This window comes from Piliocolobus tephrosceles, chromosome 11 (assembly GCF_002776525.5).
Source record: "Piliocolobus tephrosceles isolate RC106 chromosome 11, ASM277652v3, whole genome shotgun sequence".
NCBI classification, from domain to species: Eukaryota; Metazoa; Chordata; class Mammalia; order Primates; family Cercopithecidae; genus Piliocolobus; species Piliocolobus tephrosceles.
Window position 1 is genome coordinate 104,560,986 of NC_045444.1, and position 16,180 is coordinate 104,577,165.

General features: G+C 52.4%; 1 protein-coding gene and 1 pseudogene across 4 annotated transcripts in view; one reads left to right on the plus strand and one right to left on the minus strand.

Moving 5' to 3' along the window:
• Positions 1-563, minus strand: part of LOC111548350 — a 10,418-nt pseudogene extending 9,855 nt beyond the window's left edge.
• A 138-nt stretch (positions 564-701) lies between these two features.
• The window catches only part of RUFY4 (RUN and FYVE domain containing 4), a 37,536-nt gene continuing 22,057 nt past the window's right edge, over positions 702-16,180 (plus strand). Inside the window, exons 1-11 of one of the 4 annotated variants that reach the window (XM_023220806.3) lie at positions 706-1,073; positions 1,205-1,282; positions 2,215-2,366; positions 2,483-2,589; positions 3,726-3,851; positions 4,126-4,232; positions 4,571-4,714; positions 5,144-5,213; positions 6,430-7,077; positions 7,744-7,850; positions 15,559-15,705. In XM_023220806.3, the coding sequence (XP_023076574.1) occupies positions 2,321-2,366; positions 2,483-2,589; positions 3,726-3,851; positions 4,126-4,232; positions 4,571-4,714; positions 5,144-5,213; positions 6,430-7,077; positions 7,744-7,850; positions 15,559-15,705 (1,502 nt within the window). In that variant the 5' untranslated portion in view covers positions 706-1,073; positions 1,205-1,282; positions 2,215-2,320. Of the gene's footprint in view, positions 1,074-1,204; positions 2,367-2,482; positions 2,590-3,725; positions 3,852-4,125; positions 4,233-4,570; positions 4,715-5,143; positions 5,214-6,429; positions 7,078-7,743; positions 7,851-8,840; positions 8,970-15,558; positions 15,706-16,180 lie in introns of those variants that run through there. The other 3 variants (XM_023220825.3, XM_023220816.3, XM_023220796.3) reach the window with 3 other exon arrangements.

Sequence of the window (16,180 nt, forward strand, 5' to 3'; positions counted from 1 at the left end):
GGGCAGGGGCAGGGACCCGGACAGGGCTTCAGACTGACTGAATTGGGAGGGCAAGAAAGAGACCAAGGGTGCAAAGTGAGACGCAGGGAACAGAGAAAGGGAAGGAATGAGGGAAAGACAGGGACGGGAGACAGGGACGTGATACAGGAGACAGAGGTGGGGGCCGCAGCCTCTGCATGAGGGATATAGGAACAGAGGAGAGGGCGGACGGGCTGAGGCATCCCTTGTGCTGGTTTTTAGATGCGGTTCTTGGGGTTTGTGAAAACAGCCATCCTCCCAGGCCCCTGCTCCTTTGCCCCAATACTAGCCCCTGGAGCAGCCCAGCCTGCAGAAACGAGGACCCGGCATGGAAAGATCCCAGCGTCAACAAGGCAGAGTACAGCCACGGGGCCCGTGGAGGGGACCAGCCCACCTGGGAAACCCGCCTGGCCCATTACTGGGCACAGGATCTCATTGGTGGTCTCACATCCATCCTTTTGGGAATGGGATCAGGACTGGGGTCGGCACTGGTGACCAGCACTCACGGGGATCGCTCAGCTCAGTGAGGTGGAGAGAGGAAGGGGGAGGGTGAGGAGATCCTCGCCCTCCCCTCCCCACCCTGGAGCGCCGCCTAACAACCCAACCAAACACGGAAGAGACAACCACAGGAACAGCAGCTGCGGAGCTCCACGGCCTACCTCTGCCCCCTGGTGGCGAGAATGAAGAAAAGCAGGAGCAAGTGCTGAAAACGAAAAGGAAACTAGCAGCAGTCCCACTAACCACAACGGATCAGCCCCCATTTGGCCAATAGGTGACTCTACCCCAGGCTGGCCTAAGAGGACCCATTTCCCATCTCACCATTCTGCCCCAGTACACTACCACTTCTGGATCCTGCCTCTACCACTTCTTCCCTGCAGCGTCTTCGGTTCCCCCACCGCTGTGAGCCAGGTTCCCCCTCCAGGCTGCTGGGCTGAGACTGAGTCACTTCTTCCCAGGCTGTAAATCCTGGGACAGCTCTGCAAGGCACCGTCACTAGGGAGGGACTCAGGCAGCAGAGCCGCGCTCTCGTGCCCCAGCCAGCCACGCTCTCCTGGGTGAGTAGCAGGGAGACCCTGGAACTTACGGGAATAGAAGGGGAGTGATACCAGGAGCCAGGGAAGATAAATGCATGGCAGAGATGAGGGAGAGGAGGAGACACATGGAGCCGTTCGTGGATTTCACACAGGATCTGGGCTGGAAGAGGCTGCCGAGACCATCAGTCCAATCCTTGGTCTACAGGTGGGGAAACTGAGGCTCAAGGAAGGTGAGTGATTTGCCCGAGATCACACAGTGAGTGCATAGCCAGGCCAGGATGGAGACCCAGGTCTCTGGACTCCTGACCCCGTCCTCCCTAAATCCCATGTCCCACCCACCTCCCTCATTTACCTCCATTTCCCTCTCCCCTCCCCTCCACTGTGTCCCACTGCTGTACCACTGCCACCCCACCCCAAACTCCAGCAGCCGCAGCCTGGGAGGCAGGACACCTGGGTTTTCCACTCCATACCTGGTCTTGACTAGGATCTCAGAATAAGGCCACCAGCTGTCGGGGCCACAGTGTCCCTCTCTGGGCCCCAGGACCCATCGGGAAGAGAAGAGGATGAGATCCCCCTGGAGAGAAAGGCAGTATTAAAACCAGCCCTGCTCCGCACACACACACAGCATCTGCTCAGCCCCAGCCCTGGGGCCGCACTTTACTTCTGCACCCTCTCCTCAAAGAACACACATTTTCCACTCAGCTGGGGCCCAGGAAACAATGAGTGGGTGTCTCGAGGAGGATGAGTACTCAGGCAAGGCTGAGGGCCCTCCATGGAGAAGGAGGGGACACCCCCAGCCTAGTGTCTACATAGCATGAGCGCTCACGGGGTCACTTACACCAAGTCAGGACCCACAACACAGGCCCTATGGGCACACAGACCTGAGTTCAAATCCTAGGTACCTCTGTGATGTTGGATAAAAGACTTACCCTCTCCAACCCCCTGTTTGTCCTGGTCTAAAATGGAGTTAATAACCTCCAGGATGATGTGGGGATTGAATGAGGCAAGGGCATCAAGTGTTAGTACAGTGTCACCCAGGTACTGCTCAATCGGTGGAGACCACACCATCATCTTCACACGCTGGCCTACAAGACAGAGCTGGGATTTTCCCCCACTAGGTAAGTTGCTATGTCACCCGAGATAAGTCACTTCCCCTCTGTAGTCTCTGCGTACTGCTTTATGTAAGGAGAGAGCTGGGCAGTGAGGCCGAGGGTCCTTCCTGGGCTCACAGTCCAAGTCGGAAGGAATCACATCATTTTCAAGTACCCATGGCAGAAGAGGCAGCCATCCTCAAGATCACCAAAGACCTAAGAGGTGAGTGTGTCCTGAGAGATGTTCTGGGACTGAGTTGCGGGAGAAGTCAGGGTCTGGGAGCCCCTCCCTCGGCGACCTCGCTACTCGATACCTGACGCCTGCCATCCTCCCTGCAGCTGCCGTCTCTGCCATCCTCCAGGGCTATGGGGATGGGCAGGGGCCAGTGACGGACACCAGTGCCGAGCTGTACAGACTCTGTGGCTGCCTGGAGCTGCTGCTACAGGTGGGACCTTCTCCTCCTCCTCCCCATCCTTCTCCCCAGACCCAGACAACTGGCAGGACATTCCTGGAAAACAAGGGAGGAGCCACAGTCCCATTCCTTACCATGCACTGTGCCATTTCCCTCTCCCTCCTGACACCTAACCTCACTCTTGGAGGCTGTCACTGCAGCCTGAGAAGCGAGGTAAGGCAAAGTGGGGCTGGAAGGGACCCGGGCCTTGGGGCGGGACCCAGACCTGGGGGTAGCCCCCACTGTTTAAAGCTTCAGAGGCATGGATGTCCTAGGACTGGCCCTTCCTGCTGCTACTCAGAGCCCCAACTATGACCAGCACCAGCTTTTATTGAACACTTGCTATGTGTCAGGCTTTGGCCTCTATATGCCTGGCTTTGTACAATCCTCACTCTCACCCTCTGAGTTGCTTGATGTCCACCCCCCAACACCCCAACACACACCTTCCTACTTCTCTGACTTCTTCTCTTGCCAGCCTGCCACTCATCTGCTGCACTCCAGCTCCCCTGGCCTCTTGGATCTTCCTGGAACACACCAGGCATGCTCCTGCCTCGGGGCCTTTGCACGTGCTCTCCCCTCTACCTAAAATGCTCTTCCACTGGAATGCACAGCACACTTTCTCAGCTCCTTCAAGCTAGAAGGCTTTTCTGGACACCCTAGATTTTCAACACACCTGCCACACACACCACGCACCACACATACACCCACCACATTTTCCATTCTCTTTCCTGCTTTATTTTTTTCTCCGTAGCAGTCATCACTATCTAACATACTCGATGCTTTACTTATCTCATCTGTTTGTTGTCTTAACTCCCCTATCAAGATGTAAGCTCCATGAAGTCAGTTTGTTCATAGCTGTATCCCCAGAACATAGAACAGGGCCTGGAACATAGTCAGTGCTCAATAAGGGCCTCTGAATGAATGAATGAATGAATGAGAACACTGAGGCTCAGGGAGGTCAAACACCTTGCTCATGGTCACACAGCCAGTAAGGACAGGGCTCAGTCCGGATGCCGGGTGTGTCTGCAGGAGCCCTCTCTTCCAGCAGGTGTCCCCTCAGCACGCTAGAATGCAGGGTGTGTTCTAGGAGGAAGCATTTCTACACTTTGTTTGCCTCATTTTGGTTCTAGTTTGACCAGAAAGAGCAGAAGAGCTTCCTGGGGCCTCGGAAGGATTACTGGGACTTTCTCTGCACTGCCCTACGACGGCAGCAGGGGGACATGGAGCCAATCCACTTTGTCCGTTCCCAGGACAAGGTATCCAGGGCCAGGCAGCGAGAAGGCTGTCAGGGTGGGGGGGGACATAGGCCTGCTCCTTCTCCCACATCCTGCTCTACCGACCGTAGACCACTCACTTGCTCCGCATGTCTCCTAAACCCTGCCCGCAGCACCCCTCCAAACACCCTTTTCCTCCCATGGCCTCAGGTCCCCCCACACCCTTCCCAATGCCCAGCACTTCCAGTCCCCTCCGTGTTTCCTGGGCACCCTCTGTCCTAATACCACCCCCCTTCTGCCCCTGTGCACTCTGCAGTTGCAGACCCCTCTGGGGAAAGGCCGTGCCTTCATCCGCTTCTGCCTGGCCCATGGGCAGCTGGCTGAGGCCCTGCAGCTCTGCCTCCTGAACCCAGAGCTCACCAGGTGGGGCTGCTGGGACATCCTCCTGCCAATGCCATCTAAGCCACTTTCCCTCCTTTGTACAAGAGCCCTCCTTTACCCCCCATGGATGGCTTTCTATCAAGGACCATTACAATGAGAGTCATGAAGGAAAAATTGAGGGAGAAAAGGCAGAGGGAGGTTGGAACCCAGGAGTCCTGGCAGCATCAGGGTTCTTAGGCCTCCTGCTCCTGAAGGGCCACAGCTCTGCCTGGGGACCAGCCTTGTGATGGTGTTGAGGTTGAGCTGGGGTGGGGGTGGTTGGGGTCGAGGGAAATAGCCCCAGGGTCAAAGGCCAAAGGTTCTGATCACTGTTAACACAGGGAATGGTATGGACCCCGGAGCCCTCTGCTCTGCCCAGAACGCCAAGAAGACATCCTGGACTCTCTCTATGCTCTCAATGGGGTGGCCTTCGAATTGGACCTCCAGCAGCCAGACCTGGATGGAGCCTGGCCCATGTTCTCAGAGTGAGTGGGTGCGGCCAGGAGGGAAGTTTCTTTTGACACCTGATCCCATGGCCACCAAGGGTCCCAGGCAAGCCCCAAGCCCTCAGCCTCCAGCCCCATGTGTCTCTGCCTCCTTTTGCTCCATGACTTTGGATCCTTCTAGCCTTCGATGTTTCCAGTGCAAATTCATGGCATAATGCAGCCTAGAATATGCACTCACTAACGACTTCCTGGGTGGTTAAGGTGGCGGGCTGGAGGATGAATGGATAGCAGGGTGCTGGGAGGGAAAGTACGGATGAATGCAGGATGGGATGCATGAGGGTGGGTGGGCAGGAAGGAGGAAGTGTCATGGGATGAATGGGCAAGTGGAAAGAGGGGATACCCTCCATCTGAGGGCCAAGCCCACCACCAAAGAGAGGCCCAGGGTCCCCCTGCCTCTTTCACTTTCAGGTCACGCTGCTCCAGTTCCACCGAAACCCAGGGAAGGAGACCCAGAAAAACCAAAGATACCCCAAAGAAGGTGCCTCTGCCTCTGCCCTGCCTTCACTCTGAGTTGCCTCTTCTCCATCTCCTTGGCATGCCCAGTTTGAGTAGTAACTGAGCTTCCCCCTCTGAGCGTACAGAGAGCCCTGACCCAACTGGACAGACAGAGCAAGAGGCCAGTGTGTGGAGCAGGGATTGGGGAGCTGCAGAGGAGGAGAGGGCTCCTATTCCTGGGGTGGGGACACTGGGAGAGAAAGGGAACTCTAGCACCCTCTGCCGGAGCCACTGGGCCCAGAGGAGGAGAAAGTTCCAAGGGGGGCGGGCACTGAAAGCCTCAGGAAACAGATGAGAGATGCCCTCTGCTGAGTCCCCTACACCGGACAATAGACAAACAACTCAGTTCAGTTCAAGAAGCGACTAAAGACCCAGGTTGCTGGTCGAATTCCAGCCCCACCCCTTACAAACTGTGGTTCTTGAACAAGTTACTTGTCCTGCCCCATAGGGATATTGTGAGGATGAACTGAGACAACTCACATCCAGCACTGCACAGGGCTCCTGGCTACACGCTCCCCTCATGGCACGTGAGGTCACCTTCATTGTTGTTATCATCATCCCACAAGCATATTTTGCCCCCCCCACCAGCTTCCAGGCACTGGATACAGATACTATTAGTTCTCTGGTCTGAAAAGTTCAAGGTCTTTTCGTGGAGATAGATCATAAAGAAAAGCATTGCAATATACGAGTTCAGTGTAAGTGACACAGAAATGAACAGAGGAACATGGGAGCACAGAGAAGGCTTCTTGAGAGGTTGCTCTTAGCTGAATGTTGGTCTAGTCAAGATTTCATCACAACCCTAAAACCGGATATTGTCATTCCCATTTTGCAGATGAAAAAACTGAAACACGAAGTATAGTTCAGGAGGAAGGATTAAAGGAAAGGGGTGGGTGGAACTTAGGGGGAGCCAGATCAATACCCAAGACCCAGGTGCAGGAAGGAGAAGGATGCGGACAGGGGAAAGGGAGAAAAGACATCAAGATGTACTGCTGTCCCTCACCAGACCAAAGCATGGCGCTCAGATCACCTGGGTGTTGCTAAAAGTCAGATTTGGGGTTTGATAAATCAAAGTTTCCAGTGAGAGGACCTGGTGCCTATCTATTTAGCAAGCCCATTAGATCAGCGCTGTGGCCTCTCCCATGCACCAGGTCAGTGAATTGGTGCTGAGACGGATGACTGGTTTGGGGTCCTCTCCACAGATCCCAGCTGCATATGGAGGGCCCGAAAGTGTCCAGATTGAGGACTCACACATCAGTCAAGCTGTCCGTCTGCACGATGCACCCAGTGGACAGCAGTTGGCAGGGCTGCCCAGGTCCCAGCAACAAAGGCATCTTCCTTTCTTTTTGGAAAAGAAGGGGGGAAATTCCAGGAGACATAGGTACCCCCAGAGTATGTGGGAACCAGAAGAGGAGGAGCTTCCACTGGACCAGGAGGAAGGAACCCCATGGATTGAGATGTTCCTGGGGAACTCAACACCCAGCACCCAGGGACAGGGGAAGGGGGCTATGGGTACTCAGAAGGAGGTGATAGGGATGGAGGCTGAGGGCACAGGGGTTCTGCGGGGTGCAGAGAGTCAGAGAACAACAGAGGAGACTCATGAAAAGGAGCCAGAGTGGAGTCATGTCCAGAGGCTGCTGATGCCCAGCCCCAGAGGGACCATAGCGGGAATAGTATCGGGGAGCAGTCAGGGATCAGAGGACTCTAGCATCCTGGGGGAGCCCTGGGTCCTTCAGGGAGTCACAACAAAGGAAGACTCTACCGTGGAGAATCCACAAGTGCAAACAGAAGTTACCCTTGTGGCCAGAAGGGAGGAGCAAGCCGAGGTGTCCCTGCAGGATGAGATCAAGGTGAGAACAGTTGAGCTCCATACCTGGTTATTCTCCCCTCTCTGACCTGGCCCACAGATGAGGGTCTGAAATGGTAGCCTGGGACCATTCCCTCCCATGGATCAATTTTTATTGGCCCACTCAGGATTATTATTTGGGAATGCCTTTGAAAGCCATGCATTCTTCAGGTCACCACAGTCCCCACATCTCCCTATTGCCTCACGCTAGACCCACTTTATTCGGCAATACTTCTTGCCCAGCCCCAGTAGGCATTGGAGTTTGAGATCCCTTCCCAGCAGTTCTTCCAGGCAGTCACTTCCTCTCCAGTTCCATATCCTCATGACGGTAGGTCTCGTCCCCAAATCTAAGTTCTACTGTTGCAGAGCCCACCTAGTTGCTCCTATGGTAGATGCTTCTCCTGGAGGTCACTCAAGATTGTCACCAAGCCAGGAACTTGCAAGTTTCTGAGTTTATAACTTCCACCCTTCAGTGAAGGAAGAAACAGTGGCCCAGTCTCACCCAGAAGCAAGGCCTAAGACAGAGTCAGGCATCAGAGCTCCCAGCACTGTCCCCAGCCCTGCCAGGGCATGGCCTGGGATCTCTCGGGAATGTTGTTCAGGTCAGTCCCGATGTTGGGGTCTCTGTCCTTCTCCTTCAGCCTCCTCCTCCCCTCCTTCCACTCCCCAGAGCCTCAGACTTGGGCTCCAGAAGGCCGAGGAGCAGGCCCAGCACCAGAAGCAGCTGCTAAGGAAGCAGGACGGGGAGCTGCAGGCACTTCGGGAGCAGCTCAGCAGGTAACCTTGGCAACCCACAGCACAGGGCACCGGAAGGTGCTCCCTGAGTCCTGCTGTCACTCACGGTCAAGTCAGTGAGGTCTTGTGAGAATCTCCTGTGCACCAGGTCCTGGGCTGGGCACACCTTTGGGATCTGAGGCCTGCAGGGCATTGCTCCTGATCCCAGGGCTCCACTCTCCCTCCCCTGTGCATCCCTTTCTCATAGGCCTCCCAGAGCAGCTCCAGGAGAGGCCCCACCTCCTGGCCTGCTTCCCTCCCACCCTCACCCCTGCCTCCCTCTGCTGCCTCCCCTGGGCAGCTCCTCTCTCTTTTCCACCCTCTGCCTCCCTACTCCACTGGCCTTCTTTCCCCCATCTCTTTCTGTCTCCCTCTTTTACTCGGTTTCTTTGCGTCTCATTTGCTTCTTCCTGTTACGCCACCTCTCACCCTCTCATAATCATAGCTATCATTTACTGAGCATTTACTATGTCCCGGGCCCTGCTGTAGGTGCTTCTGCATAACACCCTTATGAGATGAGTTCTATAGAACCCCCATTTTATAGAGAAGGAAGCTGAGGCTCAAAGATGCTGCACAATTCACCCACCATTGGCTAGTTAGCAGGGGAGCTGAGATTCAAAGCCTGCAGCTGACTCCAGAATCAGTGGGCTCAGACGCCCAGCTCAGGCAGCATGTCAGGTGCCTGCACTTCAGTCTCTCCATTTCTCTTGCTCAGTGTCTCTCACCATCCAGTGTCTTCATCTTCCGTCATCACATTGACCTCAGGGGCCCACAGCACGCTGTCTGTCTCTACCATGCCCCTCAGTCCTCAGTCTTTCGGGTCTCAGTTTCTCTCTCTCTCTCTCTTTTTGTACAGATGAGGTCTTACTACATGGCGCAGACTGGTCTCAGATTCCTAGGCTCAAGCTTCAGCCTTCCAAAGTGCTAGGGTTATAGGCATGAGCCAGCACACCCAGCCCATAATTTATTTTTTAAAGTCTCTTCTCCCTGCAGAGATCTTCCGTGGCCTGAATCAGCCTCTCTGTCCAGGTGCCTCGGTCTGCCCACCTGCCCCTGTCTCTCCCTCCCACATGGCTAACACCTGCCCCAGGTCCAACAGACACCAATCAGACTCCAGCAGGGCCTGAGTAGCTGTGATTCAGCCTGAATCACTGGGAAGCCTGCTGACTCTGCTTTGCAGGGGAGAGAGGCCCAGGAGCCCAGAAATCAACCCAAAAGGGTCCCTCGGACTCCTCCTACTCCACACTCAGCTGAGCCCACAGTGTGGTCAGCAAAGGTTTCCACGATTCAGGGCCCAAATGACCATGGGGGTTCCGCCCACACGAGAGTCTTCAAGGGATCAAGACAAGCTAGGAGGAGCAGCTGGGAGGTTGTAGAGAGATGGCCAGGCCCTGGCTGCTGCCTTTGCTGGGGGCCCTGTCTCATAGAACACAGTGCTCCGGCCACCTGTCACTCATCATTTAGTCATTCCACAAACACTCTGTGCACCCACTCTGAGCCAGGCCTGTCCTAGGTACGGGAAATCCTCTCACAGACAAAACAGGCTAAACACCTGCCTTCATGGAGCTCGCATTCTAGTGGGTGAAGCAATAAATGTGATTAGCAAGTGAAGTACCTAGGATGTCAGATTGGAATAAGTTATAAGAAGAAGACATAAAGTAGACAAGAGGAACGGGACGTGTTGGTGTGGTATTTTACATTTTAATAAGGTAACATGGCCAGGGAAGACCTCCCTGAAAGGGTGACTTTGATCTGAAGACCTGAAGGAAGTGAGGATTGAGCCCTTTGACTATTCGGTAGAATGTTCCAGGCTGCGGGGACAGCAAAAACAAAGGCCCTGATGGGGAATGGGCAGGGCAGCTTCTAGGAACATCAAGGAGACCTTCCAGGCTCCAGTAGAGTGAAGGAGGGAGAGGATGTGGGAAAAGGTCAGGTGAGCCAAGGAGGCAGGTTAGAGAGAGCCTGTGAGGTCATCAGAAGGGCCTTGACTTTGACTCAGAGGAAGATGGGAGCCACTGAGGGCTCAGAGCAGGAGAGGGACTTGACTTTTTTTAATGTCAAAAAGATGTTTATATGCTTTTTCAAATGCTTAACAATTAAATGGTTTTTAGTATATTCAAGAGTTATGCATCCACCACCTCAATCAATTTCAGAACATTTCCATCTCCCCAAGGAGAAACCCTGTAACCGTTAGCAGCCACTCCTCATTCCTTTCCCGGCTCTAGGCAACACCAGTCCACTTCCTCTATAGATCAGCCTGTCAGAGGCTGACATGTTTTTTGTTGTTGGTGGTTTTGTGGTTTTGTTTTTGTTTTTGTTTTTGGTTTAGAGACAGAGTTTCGCTCCTGCTGCCTAGGCTGGAGCGCAGTGATGCCATCTCGGCTCACCACAACCTCCGCCTCCTGGGTTCAAGTGATTCTCCTGCCTCAACCTCCTGAGTAGCTGGGATTACAGATGCCCGCAACCATAGCCAGCTAATTTTTTGTATTTTTAGTAGAGATGGGGTTTCGTCATGTTGGCCAGGCTGGTCTCAAACTCCTGACTTCAGGTGATCCACCCACCTTGGCCTCCCGAAGTGTAAAGATTACAGGTAAGAGCCACGGTACCCGGCTTCGTGTGTGTTTTAAAGGCTTCTTGGAGTTGGCCTGTTAGCAGGCAAGCTGAACACAGAGTCCAGTGAGGACCCTACTGCGCAGGGGAGAGTGGGGGTACTCAGACTGGGCTGGCAGCATGGAGCAAGGAGAAGCTGCTGGGCTTTGGATGAAGTGTGAAGTAGAACTTCCTGAGGAATTGGATATGCGGTCTAAAAGAAAGACAGAAGTTGAGAATGACTCTGAGCTTTTCGACCTGATCAGCTGGAAAGCTAGTCACCATTAACTGAAGTGTGCGGGCTGTGGGAGGGCAGGTTTGTGGGGAAAGTCAGAGCTTGGTTTTGAACATGTTATGTTTGAGACACCTGTTAGACATGTTAGACAGGGACCGCTGGACAAGCAGCTGAGTGTGGAACTCAGGAGGGAAGTTCGGGCTGGGAGATCAATCCTGGAGTCCTCAGAGTAAGGATGGTGAGTAAAGCTGACCCTGAGGCTCAGAAGAGGATGTGCTACCCTGATGCCTGGGACCCAGGGAGCTAAGGACAAAGCTCACTCCCAAGAAAGGAGCCCATGGGCATCAAGCTGGCGATGAGTTCCTCAACACAGAGAAAAGAAGTGCTGAGGGACCCACTCATTCCATGGACATTTATTATGCTTCCACAGCGGCCATGAGCAGGTGTGGTGAACAAAACTGGCCCAGCCTGTTCTAGAAGACCTGGTACAGGTAAACAGATAGCAATCCAATGGCAGGCAGGTAAGCAGATAGCAATCCAATGGCCATTGGATAGATGTTAGGAAAAAAAACAAAGGCAGGGAAGGGCACGGACAAAGACAGGATAGTCAGTCAGACTGGGGGCCAGGAAGTCCTCTCTGAGGTGATGTTTGAGCAGAAGCCACAACCACATGAGAGACTGGACTGTTCAAATATTAGTGAGAAGTGCTGTGGCCAGAGGAATGGCCAGAAGACATGCGTTTGTGGACAGGCAGGCCAAATGCATACGGGGTATGGCTGAGCAGAGGAGAGAGGGGCAGAGTCGGAGCCAGGGGCCTCAAAGACAGAGGGAGGCGCTGGAATTCTTGTTTGTGCTACCAGAGGCTGGGGCAGGGTTTACAGCAGGGACGTTTCTCCGTCTGACTTCTGTATTTAAAGGCTCACCCAGGCTGTGGTATGGAGGACAGTGGAAGGGTGGTAGAAGTCCCACGCAGAGCACAGACTGGGGGCAGAGGTGAGCCACAGCCGACCCGAAGGCAGCAGGCCCAGAGCAGGCCCATGGGGCTGTGAAAATGGACTTTGGGCTGAGACATGGAGCTTCCAACACCCGCCTCATAGCTTTCTGGCTGTGGGCCCCTGGGGACAGTGGCCTGCCCTCTCTGGGCCTCAGGTCCCTGATTTGCAAAAGGAGACGGTGGGGTGGCTAAGGTTCCTCCTCCCAGCTCGGATGCTCGCGAGGCAATCTTTCCAAGCAGGTGGTTGTCCTCTGTGCTGGGAGTAAGACTTCGAGCAAAGAAATTAGGACAAACATCAGCTGAAGAGGTCCTCAGGATGGGGAACTAGGCAGATGTCACATGTCCCCCCAACCCCTGCACAGCAGCACTGAGCTCCTTTGAGGCCTGCCAGCCTCCATCAGCATCCTTCCCTCCCTCCCTCCCACCTGCTGCCCACTTGGCACCAGTGCCAGGAATCACTGGTGATCAGGGCTTTACCTGGATGAAGGTGTAGGGAGGCAAAAGAGTTTTGATCTGGGCTGGCCTGTGTCCAGATTTCTGCTCCCTCCACTCATCGAGCTGTGTGACCCTGGGCAAGTGTCACCCCCTCTCTGAGGTTCTACTCTTCTCTCTTGTAAAATGAGGATTATATTATCTGTCTCTTAAAATTGTGAAAACTAAATGAATGGGGCTATAAAACACTAAGCTTGGGCCTGGCATATAGTAAGTGCTCAGTAAACTAATTCCTTCCATGTCCCCTCATGTGCTAGAAGTATCCATCACTCCCTGATGAAAATACTTCAGGGCTCCCCATTTCACTGAGATTAACATCCACTTTTCCTGGGCCGCTGGCAGACAGCTCAGGTCCTGCCCACCTCCCCACTCCTCTCCTGCCTTCCCAGCCCCCCACTGCCCTTTGTGGCAGCCCAGAATCATTCGTCTTTCAGTTCCTCAAACAAGCTCAGCTCTTTCCAACTTGCAGACCTTTGCATGTGCCCATGCCTGGCTCTACGTTGCTGATTTTTCATCTTCTAGTTCAGCTTCCATTTCACCTTGTCTGAGGAGCCTCTCCAAGAGCCCTCCCTGGTCTCTGTCTTAGCCTGTCCTTTGTCTCTGTCGTAGCACTTAGTTTAGTTATTTTACGAGTCTATCATTTATTTTACCCCTGCCGCAAACACTATAAGATCCATAGGCCCTGCTTTATTCCTGGCACCTAAACATCCCTTGGCACACAGTAGGTGCTAAGTAAGTGTTCTTTCCCACCCAGGAGACATATGCAAACACCACGGTGATCACATTAAGGGCCCAGGATCACAGGGCAAGTAAACTGGCTCGGGAACATTAAAGTCAGCAGCTAAGAAATGAGTTGCCAAAAGACTAGAATGTTCATTAAAATTAAAAACATGGCCCTGCTCTGTACCTGAGCACCAGAATGCTCTTGGCGTTGCAGTGACTGAACTCTGGAATGTCAGTGGCTGGGCTGCTAACAGTTTGATGTCATGGCCCACCCAACTTTCTTCCCTGCAACATGCTAAAAGGAGGTGTTTTAAAATTGCATGTTCAATTCATTGTCAAGCCTCTTGCAAGCCTCTTCCACTCAAATACGCTGAAGCCCCAGGACACACACTGGCACAGACACGTACATGCATCCTGAGCACCGGGACTCTCACCCATGCCATCTGCCATTGCAACGCCCTCCCAGCTGAGCCAGGGGCCTCCCAACTGAGCCAGAGGCTGGGCCCTGGGGCCAGGTCTTTTTTATTTCCAGTCCAGCGGTCTTCTTGGAACTTTTCAGAAAACCACTACAGACAAAAAGAAAAACCAAGAGTGGAACTGAGATGCTACCAAGCCCAAAACTAAAACAAATTTAGGAAAGCCATATTTTTACTATTACTTTTTATTTTTTATTTATTTATTTTTTTTGAGACGGAGTCTCGCTCTGCCGCCCAGGCTGGAGTGCTGTGGCCAGATCTCAGCTCACTGCAAGCTCCGCCTCCCGGGTTCACGCCATTCTCCTGCCTCAGCCTCCCAAGTAGCTGGGACTACAGGCGCCCGCCACCTCGCCGGCTAATTTTTTTTTATTTTTTAGTAGAGACGGGGTTTCACCGTGTTAGCCAGGATAGTCTCGATCTCCTGACCTCGTGGTCCGCCCGTCTCGGCCTCCCAAAGTGCTGGGATTACAGGCTTGGGCCACCGCGCCCGGCCTACTATTACTTTTTAATTGAAAAGACAATGTAACATAACTTTTTAAAAAATATTTTGAAGCAAAAAATCGCCCTAAATCCTTCACTGTTCCCCTTCCACACACAATTATTTCCAGCTGGGCACTGACCATCCAGCCTGGGTTCCCAGGCATCTGCCTTCCCTCCAGAGAGCTGCCATGATAGTGAACATACCTTTCAAGAAAGTTACATTTTAACTGCAAATGTTTGAAAACAAAGCTGCCAGGAGAAAATGTTGGCTCATCCCCTCCCTCTAAAGGAACACTCAGGGCAGGGTCCTGTTTTCATTTCTCTGAATAGTTGGTGAGGAGTCCGTTCGTAGGTGTCAGGCAACACATAGTATGCAGTTCAGTGTGTGGTGTGTGCATTGTATGTATGTGTGTAAACGCACACACATTGTGTGCATGTTGTGTTGTGTGTCTGCATTATGGATGTCTGTTGTGTGTGTTGTGCAAGTGTGTGTTTATATGTTGTGTTGTTTGTGTTCTGTTTGTGTGTGTGGTGTGTGCATTATATATGTGTTGTGTGTATTGTATAGTGTGTGTGTTATGTATGTTGTGATATGTGGTGTGTTGTGGTGTATGTATTGTATTATATGTATAAATTATATGCGTGTAGCATTGTGTGTCTTCTGTGTTGTGTGTATGTGTTCTGTTATACTTTGTGTGTATTAGGGTGTGTGTTGTGTTGTAGATGTGTGTGCTGTGTGTTGTGTATATGCTGTGTTGCATTTTGTGTTGTATTGTGTGTGTTGTGTGTTGTGTTGTGTGTGCATGTTATGCATGTGCATTGTGTTGTGTGATTGTGTGGTGCGTACAATGTGTCGTTACGTGTGCATTATGAACGTATATGTAGTGTGCTGTGTCTGTGTATGCTGTGTAGTATGTGTTGTACTGTGTGTTTTGTGTTGTGCATATATGTTGTGTTTGTGTGTTGTGTTATGTGTATGGGTTACGTGTGTGTTGTGCATGTATTGAGTTGTGTGTATGTGTTATACTGTGTGTTGTGTATGTGTTGCATTGTCTATATGTGTTGTGTGTGTGCCGTGTGTTGTATTGTGTGTGTTATAAAATGTAAGGAGTGTTCTGTGTGTGCTGTGTGTTGTATTGTGTGTGTTATGATATGTAGGGGTTGTTGTGTTGTGTGTATTGTCTTGCGTGTATATGTTGTGTGTGTTGTGTGTATGTGTTCTGTTGGGTGTTGTGTCTGTTATGTGTGGTATTGTGAGAGTGCATTATGTGTGTTGTATTGTGTTTTGTGTTGTGTGTATGTGTTGTGTTTTTGTGTGAATGCTGTTATGTGTATGGGCTGCATTTGTGTTGTGTTGGGTATATGTTGAGTTGTGTGTATGTGTTATATTGTGTGTTGTTATTGTGTTGTGTATATGCATTGTGTGTATGTGTTGTGTGTAGTATTATGTGTGTTACAATGTGTGGGGGTTGTGTGTGTTGTGTGTATTGTATATAGGTGTTCTGTTGGGTGTTATGTCTCTTGTGTTATATTGTATTGTGTGTGCATTTCGTGTGTGGTGTGGTGTGTATTGTTGTGTGTGTGTGTATGTGTGTGGACTTCAGCTGCCGGGGACATCACCAGTGTCTCCCATGGGCTCCCTATCTGGCAGAGGCCCAGCCTAGCTCAGGCACAAAGGCTGAGTTTTGCCCCCTGAGAACTTAGTCTTCCTTCTGTACCCAGGTGTCAGGAAGAGAGAGCCAAGCTGCAGGCACAGCTGGAGCAGAAGCAACAGGAGGCTGAGAGGAGGGATGCCGTGTACCAGGAGGAGCTTGGAGGGCAGCGGGACTTGGTCCAGGCCATGAAGAGGCGGGTGTTGGAACTGATCCAGTAAGGACGGGGACAGTGGGAAAGGGGAGACAGATGGGGGAACGGTAAGGGATGTGGAGTCCAGAGCATGAAAATTCTACTCCACTCACAGCTCCCAAGCAGGGTTCTAGAACTTTTATATATGCTAACTCTTCTGTTTCTTTTAGCCACTCCCTGCTGTTATCCCCATTTTACAGAAAAGGAAACTGAGGGTCAGAAGTAAGACAGACTTGGCCAGGTGCAGTGGCTCACACCTGTAATCCCAGTACTTTGGAAGGCCAAGGTGGGCAGATCATGAGGTCAGGTGTTCAAGACCAATCTGGCCAATGTAGTGAAACCACATCTTTACTAAAAATACAAAAATTAGCCGGGCATGGTGGCACATGCCTGTAGTCCCAGCTACTTGGGAGGTTGAGGCAAGAGAATCACTTGAACCCAGAAGGCAGAAGTTGCAGTGAGTCAAGATCACACCACTGCACTCCAGCCTGGGGGACAG